Source organism: Capsella rubella, unplaced genomic scaffold (genome assembly GCF_000375325.1).
Source record: "Capsella rubella cultivar Monte Gargano unplaced genomic scaffold, Caprub1_0 scaffold_5, whole genome shotgun sequence".
Lineage (NCBI taxonomy): Eukaryota > Viridiplantae > Streptophyta > Magnoliopsida > Brassicales > Brassicaceae > Capsella > Capsella rubella.
This window is the reverse complement of record NW_006238919.1, coordinates 11,328,109-11,342,721: the sequence shown is the minus strand read 5'-3', so window position 1 is coordinate 11,342,721 and position 14,613 is coordinate 11,328,109. Positions and strand designations below refer to the sequence as shown.

General features: G+C 35.1%; 4 protein-coding genes across 4 annotated transcripts; all 4 read left to right on the top strand.

The window, feature by feature from the left end:
* Positions 1-1,790: 1,790 nt before the first annotated feature.
* LOC17885349 (protein STRICTOSIDINE SYNTHASE-LIKE 9) lies at positions 1,791-3,532 on the top strand. The gene is made up of 3 exons (XM_006291256.2): positions 1,791-2,203; positions 2,417-2,671; positions 2,833-3,532. The coding sequence occupies exons 1-3, from the start codon at positions 1,917-1,919 to the stop codon at positions 3,404-3,406; spliced, it is 1,116 nt and encodes a 371-aa protein (XP_006291318.1). The 5' UTR covers positions 1,791-1,916; the 3' UTR covers positions 3,407-3,532.
* A 1,616-nt stretch (positions 3,533-5,148) lies between these two features.
* On the top strand, positions 5,149-6,819 carry LOC17885606 (protein STRICTOSIDINE SYNTHASE-LIKE 10). Its single transcript, XM_006291386.2, has 3 exons — positions 5,149-5,554; positions 5,799-6,062; positions 6,190-6,819. Exons 1-3 carry the CDS (start codon positions 5,274-5,276, stop codon positions 6,662-6,664), a joined length of 1,020 nt encoding a protein of 339 aa, XP_006291448.1. The 5' UTR covers positions 5,149-5,273; the 3' UTR covers positions 6,665-6,819.
* Positions 6,820-7,591: 772 nt separating this feature from the next.
* LOC17885603 (protein STRICTOSIDINE SYNTHASE-LIKE 9) lies at positions 7,592-9,267 on the top strand. The gene is made up of 3 exons (XM_006291272.2): positions 7,592-8,062; positions 8,236-8,490; positions 8,650-9,267. Exons 1-3 carry the CDS (start codon positions 7,779-7,781, stop codon positions 9,221-9,223), a joined length of 1,113 nt encoding a protein of 370 aa, XP_006291334.1. The 5' UTR covers positions 7,592-7,778; the 3' UTR covers positions 9,224-9,267.
* Positions 9,268-10,594: 1,327 nt separating this feature from the next.
* On the top strand, positions 10,595-12,691 carry LOC17885889 (protein STRICTOSIDINE SYNTHASE-LIKE 9). The gene is made up of 3 exons (XM_006291268.2): positions 10,595-11,003; positions 11,628-11,882; positions 12,049-12,691. The coding sequence occupies exons 1-3, from the start codon at positions 10,720-10,722 to the stop codon at positions 12,620-12,622; spliced, it is 1,113 nt and encodes a 370-aa protein (XP_006291330.1). The 5' UTR covers positions 10,595-10,719; the 3' UTR covers positions 12,623-12,691.
* Positions 12,692-14,613: the final 1,922 nt, after the last annotated feature.

The following is a 14,613-nucleotide window of genomic DNA, read 5'->3' as shown; positions in this document are numbered from 1 at the left end:
AGTTATGAGTTTGTTCGTAATTTTAGGAATATTTTTTCTCATTATTCTCCATGAATATAGAGGTTTGCTTTGATTTAGGCATAATTTGTTTTAAGAAAGGCAATAACTAATAATGGTCATCGACAATGTTAATTGTAAGACGATGGAAAATTAATTATTGTTTTCGAAAATGTTAACTGCAAGAAGATTTTGTTAACATTTTTTGGTTGGAGAAAATTATGCTTCGAATTAAAAGGTATAAATCAGTTATGGTATCTAGATTGTTAAGATTTTTAAAAATGTTTAGATCAACATTTGGGCCCTGCGAATAGGCCTATAATTACGATTTTGAAGACTGTTTTTTTAAAAAGTTGGGTGTGTTTGGCAATAGATTTACAATCACATTTTTTGTAATATTTTTTTTCAGGTTTGTTTGGCAACAAACACAAAAAATGATCCCCAATTAATAGTATAGATTGAAACTAAGATTTGTTATTTTCGATATTGAAGTACATTTGCGGATATCGATCCCACGAATTTCAAGTTTCAAATATCGATCGTGAACGTGAGATGCCTTATACTCTAACATAAAAATTGACAAGTTTTTTTTTTTTTTTGAATAATCTCCCTCTATAATTATATAGATGATTTTTTAGATTTTTCTTTTTTTCTAAAGTAGATGATTTTCTCACAACCTATGCAAAATTAAGTATTGTTTTATGGTTTTTATGAATTTATATTATGCATATTGTTTTTTCATTGGTTGAAATGTGTTTTAAATAGATATTAAAGAAAGACTTTTTTATAAATAAATAAAATTTAAATAACTTTTTAATCTGTATAAATTGAATTAAAATATTATCTATTCGAAAACAAAGAGAATATATAAGTATGTGGCAAATCTCCGATCTTTAATTAATTTTTAAATATGAGTAGTAGTTGGATAGATAACATCTTGAATAATCTTCGTATTACATTTTTTATATGAAAAAAAAAAGAACAAAAAAAAAAAAAGGTATATATCAATAGAGAATATACAATCGACTTCAATCTCGGTTGGACATGAATTATGATTGTAAGTCTAACAGTCTAGCTCGACCTTCCCGGCCTTTACTTGTAATCAATTTAGGACGGCAATATAGCTCAGTTTTCTAGATTCTTGTCCGTATCATTCAGTTTCACAATCCTGCATTAAAATTAGTATTGCCAAAACTTTTGTTGTGTCTACATTATTTCACAAAATACTATGTTGAGACCATCATTATTGGGGGATCTTAGAGGCTAAGATCCCCCGGTTTTTGCAAAGAAAAAATCTTATATAAGATATTTTCTTTGCAAAAACCGGGGGATTTTAGCATATAAGATCCCTCCAATAATGATGCCCTGAGTCCCAACATCAACAGCAGGAAACACGTGTTTGCGTTGGAGAATTCGCTTGTTAACTGGTGTTATTTCCTATGAAATACGAAATAGGAAGTAAAATAATAATAATAATGCATTTCAAATAAAATAATACTTTCAAACACAAATTATTCATGTTTCTCTTTTAGCCACGGCTATTATTTTTCTGACGAAGAGTTGGTGTGGATTAAAATATCGTTATCCATCGTGTGGCCTTTGTAATGACAACAAATAAAATATTGCGCGAATAATGCGTAATTACGTAGAGTATCTTTCCCGTGATATTCTTTCACGTTTTCGATAAGCTTATATTATAAAACAAACATGGTTCGCCTTCGTTGAATCAACGCATGGATTTGTTTTTTTTACAGTATTATTAACTCTATATAAGACAACTGCTCCTTCAACCTACTATGTATTCATCTACACAACAATAACTCAATAACAAAAAAATTAAACTCACCTTCTTCTTCTTTTTTGATAACCTTGGGTGATACATTCGTCTCTCTAACAACATATTTTGATTAGGGGGGAAAATGCCCACTAAAGATCAGAAAGTTTCGACTTGGTTCTTTGTTCCGGCTGTGTTGGCCGTCTTGTCCATAATCTCGTATCGGATCATTCTTGTGCCTGGAGATGTAGAGGGCAGCAAAAATATATTGGCAGCGGCTAAGACCATTCCAGTTCCTGTTGTTGGACCAGAGAGCATTGAATTTGATCCGCAAGGAGAAGGTCCTTATGCCGCCGTCGTGGATGGCCGTATTCTCAAGTGGCGCGGCGATGATCTCGGCTGGGTTGATTTTGCCTACACATCTCCTCACAGGTTTTTTATTTTCAAACTTTTTATTACAACGTTGTTTATAAAAAGACCGACACAAGATAGGGAATATTACCGTAGAGGTCTCGGGACTCATGTGTTGTGGCTAAAGTCTAAAACCAACCTTTTTAAACGAAAAGGAAAAAGTATTGTAGGCTTTTCCGAAAATTTAAATAAGTAAATAAACTAATGATACTCTATAACCTTTCTTTTATGAAGAGGGAACTGCTCAAGAAATGACGTGGTGCCTAGTTGTGGAAGGCCATTGGGACTAACTTTTGAGAAGAAAACGGGAGATTTGTACATCTGCGATGGTTACTTGGGGCTCATGAAGGTTGGACCAAAGGGAGGCTTGGCTGAGTTACTTGTTGATGAAGTTGAAGGCCGTAAAATTATGTTTGCCAACCAAGGGGACATGGACGAAGAGGAAGATGCCTTCTACTTCAATGACAGTAGCGACAAGTATCATTTCAGGTATGCTTTATGCTTTATACATGTACTTATCTAGGATCCGAGCATTTGTGAAAAAGACATAAGACTTGGATATTTATTTGCTTTAGCAAAAATTAGCTGTGACGGTTTTTTGGATTGAAGCTAAAATTTATCCAAAACTCTGTGTGATGTTTGTCGGACAGGGACGTATTTATGGAAGGTGTCAGTATGGACCCGTCAGGAAGAGTGATCAGATACGATAAGAAGACGAGAGAGGCCAAAGTTGTCATGGACAATCTGCGATGTAATAACGGTTTGGCTCTAAACAAAGATCGGTCTTTCCTAATCACATGCGAGTCCGGCACGAGTCTTGTCCACAGATACTGGATCAAAGGTCCCAAAGCCGGTACTCGTGACATCTTTTCGAAGGTCCCGGGTTACCCAGACAACATCCGGCTGACACCGACGGGAGACTTTTGGATTGGTATACACTGCAAGAGAAGCCTGTTAGGTCGATTTATTGTGAAGAATCAGTGGTTTGGGAAATTAGTTGAAAAGACAGTAAAAATGGAGTACGTGATAGCTTTCCTTAACGGATTTAAGCCGCATGGGGTCGCCGTGAAAATATCCGGTGAGACCGGAGAGGTTCTTGAAGTACTTGAAGACAAAGAAGGAAAGACAATGAAGTATGTAAGTGAGGTTTATGAGAGAGATGATGGAAAGTTATGGTTTGGGTCTGTTTATTGGCCAGCCATTTGGGTTTTTGATCGCAAATGAGTGACCGATCATGTTTTATCGACCTTTTAAGTGTTTTGAATATTTATAGGGAAGATAATGGGCCAACATTTGCTAACTACACGCTTACATACTGTAATTTGATTTTAAGATGATTTGCTTCACCAACATATATCCACACACACACACATAAAATGAACATGCTTAAAAATGTAAATAAATTCCCTAGGTACATATTAACAAATGAATATTATGCAACAAGGAAAGAAGCGAAAAAAACGACAAGATGAGGACTCACGAAACAGAGGAACTTCTTTTTTTTTTTTTTTGGCAAAAAACAGAGGAACTTCTAAGTTCTCAATATAAATAGATCCCATATGGCCATATCATTATGTTAAGCCAGCGGTCCAAGCTAAATGCGCTTTCCACAACACGTCTGCATTGTTCATCAAGGTAAAACGCTACGTACCACCATGAAAGTAAGTGTCAGTCGTTGAATTACCCTCACTAATAATATGTCGTAGAAAGAATTATATGTTGTAGTCATTTATAAACCATCCTCCTTAATCGTGTATATTGCATATATAATTTTTTTTTTCTATTGCATATAGTTTCTGTCATATATAAATAATCATTAGCAATATTATGCAATGATAAAGACTAACATGGAAAACAAAACACGTTTTTCTTGCCATAGTGGTTAAATCAGCCGTCAGAAAAGAAGTAAATACTCGATGGGTCATGGCTATATATGTTAGAAGTGGACACATCGATCTTATCATAAGATTCTTATGTGAGCCTCGGAAATAAATTAACGTGGAATGTATCCACAATTTGATGTAATGTGGGGTTTTACTTCAATCTGAATTAGTCAGACAACGAATCAAATTAATTTAAAACATTTAGGGTATAGCCAAGCCAGCTTCAATTTTGGTCGGGCCTGAGAAGGCAGACGAATTTTCGTAGTCATATTTACGATAGAGGTGGAACCATCTCTGTGACTTATGTGGTCGAAAATGAAATCAAGTGGGAGTGTATATATCTACATTTTCATGTCATGTCGGGGTTGACTTCAATTTTAGTTAATGGCAAGTGGCAACGAATCCATTTAATTTCAACAGTTTAGGCTCCGGGAATGCAGTTGAATATTAGCACTCATAATTGTACCAAATAAGTAAAGAACAAAAAGTACCAAATTAGTTGAGGAAAAAATTACCCAAGATTGAAGATATCTCGGCTCCCACTCGTGTGTTGTGTCTTTAAAGTCTACTCTAGTGAGTGATCGCGTGGTACTTTTCATGCATGGTATTTTACTATATTTGTTGATGAGACCATTGGTTTTACTATATATTCTCATTTTTAGTAGTTTACAATTTTTGCATCTGATTCCTAATATTGTTCATCTTGGCTTAGTCAAACCAAGACTTACAGAGAGCATGATTCTTACTTAGCCGTTCTAAAATGTCGTATTTTGTGTTTCGGCATGTTCCTTTTTACATTATTTAGAAGATCTTTCAAAATTTCCAAATTTACCTGACGTATTGTTATGGGAGAACGTCATGTCTTCTCCTGATAAATTTTAGCGTAGAAAAGAATAACTCATGGTAATAATATATATTTTCTTCGTGGCCGTAACATATTATCTTCTCTTTCAGTTTGAAGTTTCAACATACAGTACTAGTTTATGAACGTCGGACCCAAATTTAAAGAGAAGAAAGTTTCAACACTGAAACATACTAGTCCCCATTTCCATATATATACACCTGTATTTCTCTCCTTCCACTCCACAATCTCTTAATTATACTCCGCCTTAAGACATGTATTTATACGATAGTAATCTCTTTACAGGTTTCAGGCTTTCAGCTAACAAAACTAAATATTAGCGTTACACACTCAGACTATTACCACGATGCTCGTTACAGTATTCTCAAAAGTGGTAACAATTCTCGCAATCCTTGTCTCCACTTCTCAAACCGGTTATGGCATCTTCTCACCGCCTAAAATCCCCCGTTCGCGTAATGTTTTCCCGTCAGCCAAAGTGGTTAACTTAACCAGAGCCTCCGGTCCGGAGAGCATAGCTTTCGATCCATCAGGGGGAGGTCCGTACGTTGGTGTCTCCGACGGTCGGGTCTTGAAATGGCGCGGTAAAAAGCTTGGATGGACCGATTTCGCTTACACAGCGGCTAATAGGTACATTTTCAAAAAAAAAATTAAAATTTGAAAACTTTTGATGAGTGATTCTGAATTTATCCCTAGAATTTGGCTGATGGTGGAAATCAAGTGATTGCTCAGTGTTTTGTCAAAAATTGTTGTCTCTCTGTATGAATTTTTTGAGCATTTTCATATACATTATGTGGCTATATGCTTTATTCTTTTTTATAACTGTTTGTTAAATTAGTATTAATCTGTTACAACTTTTGAAAATGGTTACTAGGAAGATGTGTGTTCGCTCATTTGCACCAGAGTTGGAGCATGTGTGTGGTAGGCCATTAGGATTGCGGTTCCATAAGAAAACCGGAGATCTCTACATAGCGGATGCTTACTTTGGCCTTCTTGTTGTTGGTCCTGCTGGTGGTGTAGCCAAACCTTTGGTTACAGAAGCTGAGGGGAAGCCGATTCGTTTCACTAATGATTTGGACATTGATGAGCAAAATGATGTGATTTACTTCACAGATAGTAGTTCCAGATTCCAGAGATGGTAACATGAAGTAGAAGCACCCTAAAATTTTCTTACATTGATTGATGCCCTGTATCTTGGTTGTTATCCTTTTATATCTTGGTGATGATGATTTAACTGATTAACTTCAAAGTGTTGTCATGTCCAGGGATTACTTCGGTTCTTTCATGACCGTTGATAAGACTGGAAGGTTTATCAAGTATGACAGATCAAGTAAGAAAGCGACGGTCTTATTACATGGCCTTTCATTTCCAAACGGCGTTACATTAAGCAAAGACCGGTCTTTCGTATTGGTCGACGAAACAACCAATTTCAAAATCCTAAGGCTTTGGCTCTCTGGTCCAAAAGCAGGAACCCAAGATGTGTTTGCTGTGCTTCCGGGTTACCCTGACAACATCAGAAGAAACTCCAACGGAGAGTTCTGGGTCGCTATAAATTACTCGATTTTCAATGGAGAAAGACCTCATACTAAAGCCGTGAAGTTGAGTGAATCAGGAGAAGTTTTGGAGGTACTTGAAGATAAGGGAAAGAGATTAAGATATATAAGTGAAGTGGAAGAGAAAGATGGCAAGCTTTGGATTGGTTCTAGTGTCATGCCATTTGTTGGTGTTTATGATTTGTAGTTTTGTACATTGCTCAGACATAATTGTCTTTACATTGTTATAAGTTTCTCTGTGTATCACATTGTCACAACTATGTGCGTTAACTCTCGTTGTTGTATTGTTTTTACACGTCCACGTGAAGTTTTTTAAAAGGTTTATGTAGTGTTTGTTATATATATCGTAATCATATGGTGACATCTTAAAGGTGTCTAATATTCTAATCTAAACTAATCTGATAAAAAAAATTTAGGCAAATGTAATCTATCAAAAGTAATAATACTCGTGGGTCGTGGCTATGTCAGAAGTTGAAAATGAAGTCACGTGAATACTTACTCTTACACATTTTTGTCATGTCAGATTTGACTATAATTTGATTAAATTTTCAGCAGCACCATATAATTTAAGTTAGTTGTTGGATCATATGAGTTAGATCCACCGCACTAATTGGTACTATTATAAATTTAGAATGAATGAAATTTATTATATATTTTTAAAAAACTATAAAATAACAAATAGCCGACTTCAAATTTGGTTTATTCCTTAAAAGGGCCTAACGAAACTATGACTAGAAGTCAACAAACTTGACCCATCTAATTTCAGGTTCGGCCGAAAATATTAAATAATACAAATTTTGCATTTTCACACATTTGTGTTGGAGATCCTCTCATTCATGTTTCTGTTTTAGCAGCCTATAAAAGACCAACTAGGAAGTAAAATAATACATTCACACAATTATTCATGTTTCTCTTTCTAGTCTGACGAGGAGTTGGTGTGGTTTAAAAAATATCGTTAAAGATGTTTGGCCTTTCATAATGACAACATATAAAATATTTTTTCCGACCAAAAAATAAACAAATAAAATATTTTTCGAATAATGCGTAAAGTATCTTTTAAAACAAACATTGGTTCACCTTCGCTGAATCAACGCATGGGGTTTTCACTTTCCAGAGTTTCCACAGCATTATTAACTCTATATAAGAAAACTGGTCCTTCAGGCGACTATGTATCCATCCACACAACAATAACTCAATAAGAAAAATCTAAACTGAACTTCTTCTTCTTCTTTCTTATAACCTTGTGTAATACATTCGTCTCTAAGTCTCTTCACCAACATATTTTTTTCGGGGGTAAAAAAATGCCCATTAATCAGAAAGTTCCGACTTGGTTCGTTGTTCCGGTTGTGTTGGCCATCTTATCCATAATCTCGTACCAAATAATTCTTGAGCCAGGGAATATAGAGGGCGCCAAAAATATATTGGCAGCGGCTAAGACCATTCCAATTCCTGTTGTTGGACCAGAGAGCATTGAGTTTGACCCGCAAGGAGAAGGTCCTTATGCTGCGGTCGTGGACGGCCGTATTCTCAAGTGGCGAGGCGATGATCTCGGCTGGGTTGAGTTTGCCTACACATCTCCTCACAGGTTTTTTTCAAACATTTTTTGTTACAACGTTAAGATAAGGAAAATTACCCCAGAGGTCTCGGGACTCATGTGTTGTGTCTAAACCAAAAAAAAAAAAATTATTGTAGGCTTTTCCGAAAAATCAAATAAGTAACTTAACTAATATGATACTTTATAACCTTTCTTGTATGAAGAGGGAACTGCTCAAGAAATGACGTGGAGCCTAGTTGTGGAAGGCCATTGGGACTTACTTTTGAGAAGAAAACGGGAGATTTGTACATCTGCGATGGTTACTTGGGGCTCATGAAGGTTGGACCTAAGGGAGGCTTGGCCGAGTTACTTGTTGATAAAGTTGAAGGCCGTAAAATTATGTTTGCCAACCAAGGGGACATGGACGAAGAGGAAGATGTCTTCTACTTCAATGATAGTAGTGACAAGTATCATTTCAGGTATGCATTATGCTTTATACATATACTTATCTTGGATCTGAGCATTTACGTAAAAGACTTGGATATTTTGTTTGCTTACCAAAAGTTAGCTGTGATGTTTTTTTTTTTTGATTGAATGTAAAACTTATTCAAAACTTTTATGTGATGTTTGTCTGTCAGGGACGTATTCATGGAGGGTGTCCGTATGGAGCCGTCAGGAAGAGTGATCAGATACGATAAGAAGACGAAAGAGGCCAAAGTTGTTATGGACAATCTCCGTTGTAACAACGGGTTGGCTCTAAACAAAGATCGGTCTTTCCTAATCACATGCGAGTCTGCCACAAGTCTTGTCCACAGATACTGGATCAAAGGCCCCAAAGCCGGGACACGTGATATCTTTACTAAAGTCCCAGGTTACGCCGACAACATCCGGCTAACACCAACGGGAGATTTTTGGATTGGTATACACTGCAAGAAAAACATGTTAGGTCGATTTATTTTGAGGAATGAGTGGTTCGGGAAATTGGTTGAAAAGACAATAAAAATGGAGTACGTGATTGCTTTCCTTAACGGATTTAAGCCGCAGGGGGTCGCCGTGAAAATCTCCGGGGAGACAGGGGAGGTCCTTGAAGTTCTTGAAGACAAAGAAGGAAAGACAATGAAGTATGTAAGTGAGGTTTATGAGAGAGATGATGGAAAGTTATGGTTTGGGTCTGTTTATTGGCCAGCCGTTTGGGTTCTTGATCGCAAATGAGTGACAATTGTATCTACTATTTAAGCATAATGAATATTAATTAAAAAAATATTTATTATTTCTAATTTGTGAAAATTCCGATTCTTAAAACTGTCTTTAGTCTTTAGTGTTTGTTATGACGTAATCATATGGTGACAAGGTGTCAAACGATCTGATAATGGCTGAGACGTATACCGCTTTATAGTAAAATTTATTTGGTTATAAAATTTACCAAATTACCTAAGAATATCTCGCTGATTCTAATTATGCAGTTTCTCTTATTACACACACATTTAAATATGTTTTGTTATATTTCAAACACGTTTTTGTTGTGGAAAGCTGATTCTGTTATATCGATTTTAAGAAATTTCTCTCTTCCAACATATGGATGCAAAGTTGATTAAATATTTTAACATCTTCATCATTATCATCGATCAATTCATCATAGTTTATTGTGATTGTAGGTGCAGACAGAATCCAACCCTCCAAAAATTTGAATTGTAGAAAGAATTATATGTTAAAGTCATTTCGTAAAACCATCTTAATTGTATATATTGCATATAATTAATTATATATATATATATATATATATATATATATATATATATATATAGCATATGGTTATTATATATGTTTTGTCGGTTGGTATCAATAATCATTAGCAATATGAAAGATTCAAATATGCTAGGATAGAGATTAACATAGAAAATGAAACACGTTTTTCTTTTGCCATAGTAGCTAAATTAAATATGCCGAGTGGAAAAAAGAAACAGTAATACTCGTGGGTGGTGGCTATGTTTGAAGTGGACACATCAGTGACTTATTATATGTGGTCGAAAAATGAAGTGACGTGAAATGTATCTACACTTTGATGTTGTGTCGGGTTTATCTTCAAATTAATTTTAATTAGTTGGCAGCAAATCCGTTTAAGCTGGCTTGGGTCCAAAAGAAAGAATAAAAGATATAGCCTGGCTTCAATTTTTGTCGGGTCTCTGAGAAGGGCAATCGAATATTCGCTTCTTTACTCAATTTGCTCTTTCAAACAGTCTATAAAAGTACCAATTATTAGAATAATACGTTTAAACACAATTATCCATATTTCTCTTTTTTTTCAGTCGTCCGTTTTCTCATGACGAGAAGTTGGTGTAAATAATTTTTTTGTTAAATCACAAATTAATCGTTAATTCTTAATTGTAATGATAAACCGTAAACGTATGTACGTGCGTAACGTCTTATTCGTTTGTTTTGGTTTTACGTGGGCGTAACATCGTCTTCCCGTCAAATTCCTTCGCGTTTCGAGAAGTTCCGATAAATTTCAATTATTAAACTGACCTTGTCACCTCCGTTGACGAAACGCATGGTTTATTTTAGTTTTTCTCACAGCTGGCGCTACAAGCGAATCGGCGAGACGTGTATATCTATGCATCCACCAAACAATAAGAAAACACACAACATTTAATTTGGTGTTACTTCAATACGTCTCTTTCAACAACATATTTTGATCAGGGGCGGGAAACATGCCGCTTAATCAGAAAGTTCCGACATGGTTCGTTGCTCCGGTTGTGTTGGCCGTCTTGTCCATAACCTCGTATCAGATCTTTCTTGTGCCGGGAGATGTAGAGGGCGCCAAAAATATACTGGCAGCGGCTAAGACCATTCCAACTCCTGTTGTTGGACCAGAGAGCATTGAGTTTGACCCGCAAGGAGAAGGTCCTTATGCTGCCATGGTGGACGGCCGTATTCTCAAGTGGCGCGGCGATGATCTCGGCTGGGTTGAGTTTGCCTATACATCTCCTCACAGGTTTTTATTTTTACCTTTTTCTAATACATGTACCAAATAAGTATAAATTAAAAGAGAGTACCAAATTAGTTGAAGAAAATTACCCAAGATGTCTCGGCTACCACTCGTTTGTTGTGTAACCCTCCTTAAAAATTATTATTATTATTTTTTTGAAAAGAGAGGATAATAATAAGTTGAAGAGAGAAAAGAACAAATAATATTTTTCAGGTTTTTAATTTTATTATTATTTGAGAATTAGGATTTCTGACCTTTTGTCTGAGTTTTCCAGTGAATCAGCTTGAGTTTTGTAATAATTACCAAAAAAAAGCTTGAGTTTTGTAATTAAATTTTAAGGTTTTTGACCAATATATATTTGTGCAAACATTCCTTGGATTTGTCCCAATAGTTTATATCTCTGTTTTTTCAATATTGACACAAATGTAACTTAGGAAAAAAAATATAATTATCTTGATAGTATTTCGGAAAGGGACTCGATCAAACTCATAAGGTACGGATTGGTGTCAGCCATATCTTAGCGGCTTGACAACCGATGACATGATAAAAATATATATGTTGGCGTCTCTGAAAAATCAAATAAGTAAATTAACTAATGATAACTTTAAATATTACCTTCCATGTATGCAGAGGGAACTGCTCAAGAAATGACGTGGTGCCTAGTTGTGGAAGGCCATTGGGACTTACTTTTGAGAAGAAAACGGGAGATTTGTACATCTGTGATGGTTACTTGGGGCTCATGAAGGTTGGACCAAAGGGAGGCTTGGCCGAGTTACTTGTTGATGAAGTTGAAGGCCGTAAAATTATGTTTGCCAACCAAGGGGACATGGACGAAGAGGAAGATGCCTTCTACTTCAATGACAGTAGCGACAAGTATCATTTCAGGTATGTATTATGCTTTATACATGTGTACTTATCTAGGATTCGAGCATTTGCGAAAAAGAATTAAAAGACTAAGATATTTGTTTGCTTTTGCAAAAATTACCTGTGATTTTCTTTTTAGATTGAACGTGCAAATTATTCAAAACTTTATATGATGTTTATCGGACAGGGACGTATTTATGGAGGGTGTCAGTGGCGATCCGTCAGGAAGAGTGATCAGATACGATAAGAAGACGAAAGAGGCCAAAGTTGTCATGGACAATCTCCGATGTAACAACGGTTTGGCTCTAAACAAAGACCGGTCGTTTCTAATCACATGCGAGTCAGCCACGAGTCTTGTCCACAGATACTGGATTAAAGGTCCCAAAGCTGGGACTCGTGATATCTTTACGAAGGTCCCCGGTTACCCGGACAACATCCGGATGACACCAACGGGAGACTTTTGGATTGGTATACACTGCAAGAAAAACCTATTAGGTCGATTGATTGTGAGATACAAATGGCTTGGGAAATTAGTTGAAAAGACAATAAATGTGGAGTACGTGATTGCTTTTATCAATGGATTCAAGCCGCACGGAGTCGCCGTGAAAATCTCCGGCGAGACAGGGGAGGTCCTTGAAGTACTCGAAGACAAGGAAGGAAAGACAATGAAGTATGTAAGTGAGGCTTATGAGAGAGATGATGGAAAGTTATGGTTTGGGTCTGTTTACTGGCCAGCCGTTTGGGTTCTTGGTCGCAAGTGAGTGATCGTGTTGAATTTTACTTTTGTGTTTTTTGATTTTAATAAATGGTCGTAGTTTTAAAAAAAAAAATCAGCACTTGTTTAAAAGAAATTTGAATCATACTTATTGTTCTAGAAATTTTGAATATTTGGTAAGCAATCCACTTAATTAATATATAATTGTGGAACATTCGTTGTCAATTGGAATCAATCATGATGGATTATCAAGCTATGTACGTTGATCACGTTCTATACATATCCGGGTAAAAGTCCAGATGAAAATATAGAACTGCAATCGCATTTTCCATGCAATTTCTCTCTTTTTTTTAATTGAAAGCATTGATTTAACCGTGAGAAATATCGTTTCCAATGCAATCATCTTTTATATATATGATTTATGCATGATACGTTTTTTTTAAGTTTAGATAAGTAATAGTTTAATTGCAAAAGACGAGAACAAGTCCAAATGCTCTAGTGTTAAAAGTTTATAACTAATAATATCTTTACATTTTTTTAAATTCTTTTACTTCTAGAATGTTTAGGATTTTTCATCCACTAAGAGACCATTCATAGTAGATGAGATGTTTTTTCCTGCCTACATCAAGACTTACTTTAATTATATAGTTTTCTTTACATTTACACACGTTAATATCAATGTCCACGAGATGTACAATATTGAACTTAACGCCTTCTTTTGTTGTCAGTATTGATTTCAAACCTTTAGCAACTTTTGTTTGTGGTCAAACGAAAAAGGTCACTTCTTTATCCAAAAAAAGAAAATGAAAAATGAAAAGAAAAAAAAGTTACTTGGAATGCAGTATTTCGATATAGATTTTGCATTCAATTTGATTTCTGTGACCAAAACAAATAAAATAAACATTGTTTATATTTTTTATTGAGAATGAACTCATCGTAATAAAATGGGCATATATATGGTTTTGCTAAGAACACTAGAAAACAGCCAAACTATAGTGGACTAAAAAACACAGCCAAATCATGTTGTATCATTTGAGAGGACTAGAGTGTTATTCTCTTGAAGAAGGTTATTCTGGTGAAAATGTAATAGTAGTTTACTGTTATAATAAATCAAGTGATTATTTTGTTTGCAAAATCTTTTTACACCAACATTATTGGTGGTTTCTAAAGCATTTTTTAGTTTAAGATTTGCTAAAAACAATGTTTTGCATAACTCTCAGATTATTCCACCAGATTCCACTTTCAAGATCATAGACCGTGAAATCATCAACTCCATCAATGCTCGCAGGCATCGAAGAAACTTCCGCAAGTTAATGGGCTTTTGGCTTTCTTAATTTCAATATTAAATTAGCATCTTTTAATTCCTTGTTTTTTAAACTTTTTTGCCAAGGATTTAAATTGTATAGGTAATCAAAATGTAAACCCTATCTTTTCATTTTATATGATATTTACTCATTTAGCAAAAAAAAAAATTTGCTAAAAAATACTTTATAGTAAATCTTGAGCTAGGAAATACTTAAAAACCACCAATAATGGTGTCTTTAATATATTTCATCGTAGTGCATATTAGCATCACATGACAATAATATTACATTAAAAAATCTTCAAAGAAACCAGAGGTGGTGGGCTAGTGGTTCTAGTCTGGTGGAAGAGTCGCCTTGTTGGTTTAGGTCAGGGATCGATTCTTCCCTCACGCAGAATTGCTAGCTTTATTCCTTTGGCTACATGGATATGTACCTATTGCTTAAGGCACATTTGAAAAAGTGAGAGGAACCCTACCCGTATGATATCTTCTCCCTAGAGATTAATTTTGGAACTTTCCATAAATCTGGGTAGAGATTTACCCTGAGTTAAAAAAAAAATCTTCAAAGAGATACCATCAAAAATAGTAATGAAGAAGTACGTATAAACACAAAATTTCCAAATTTCTTTTTTAAAAAAATAATGTCGTCCAGTTATATTAATTTTTTAGATCTGAAAAAGTTTCTTAATTAAAAATAAGAAATATATATATATATATATATATATATATATATT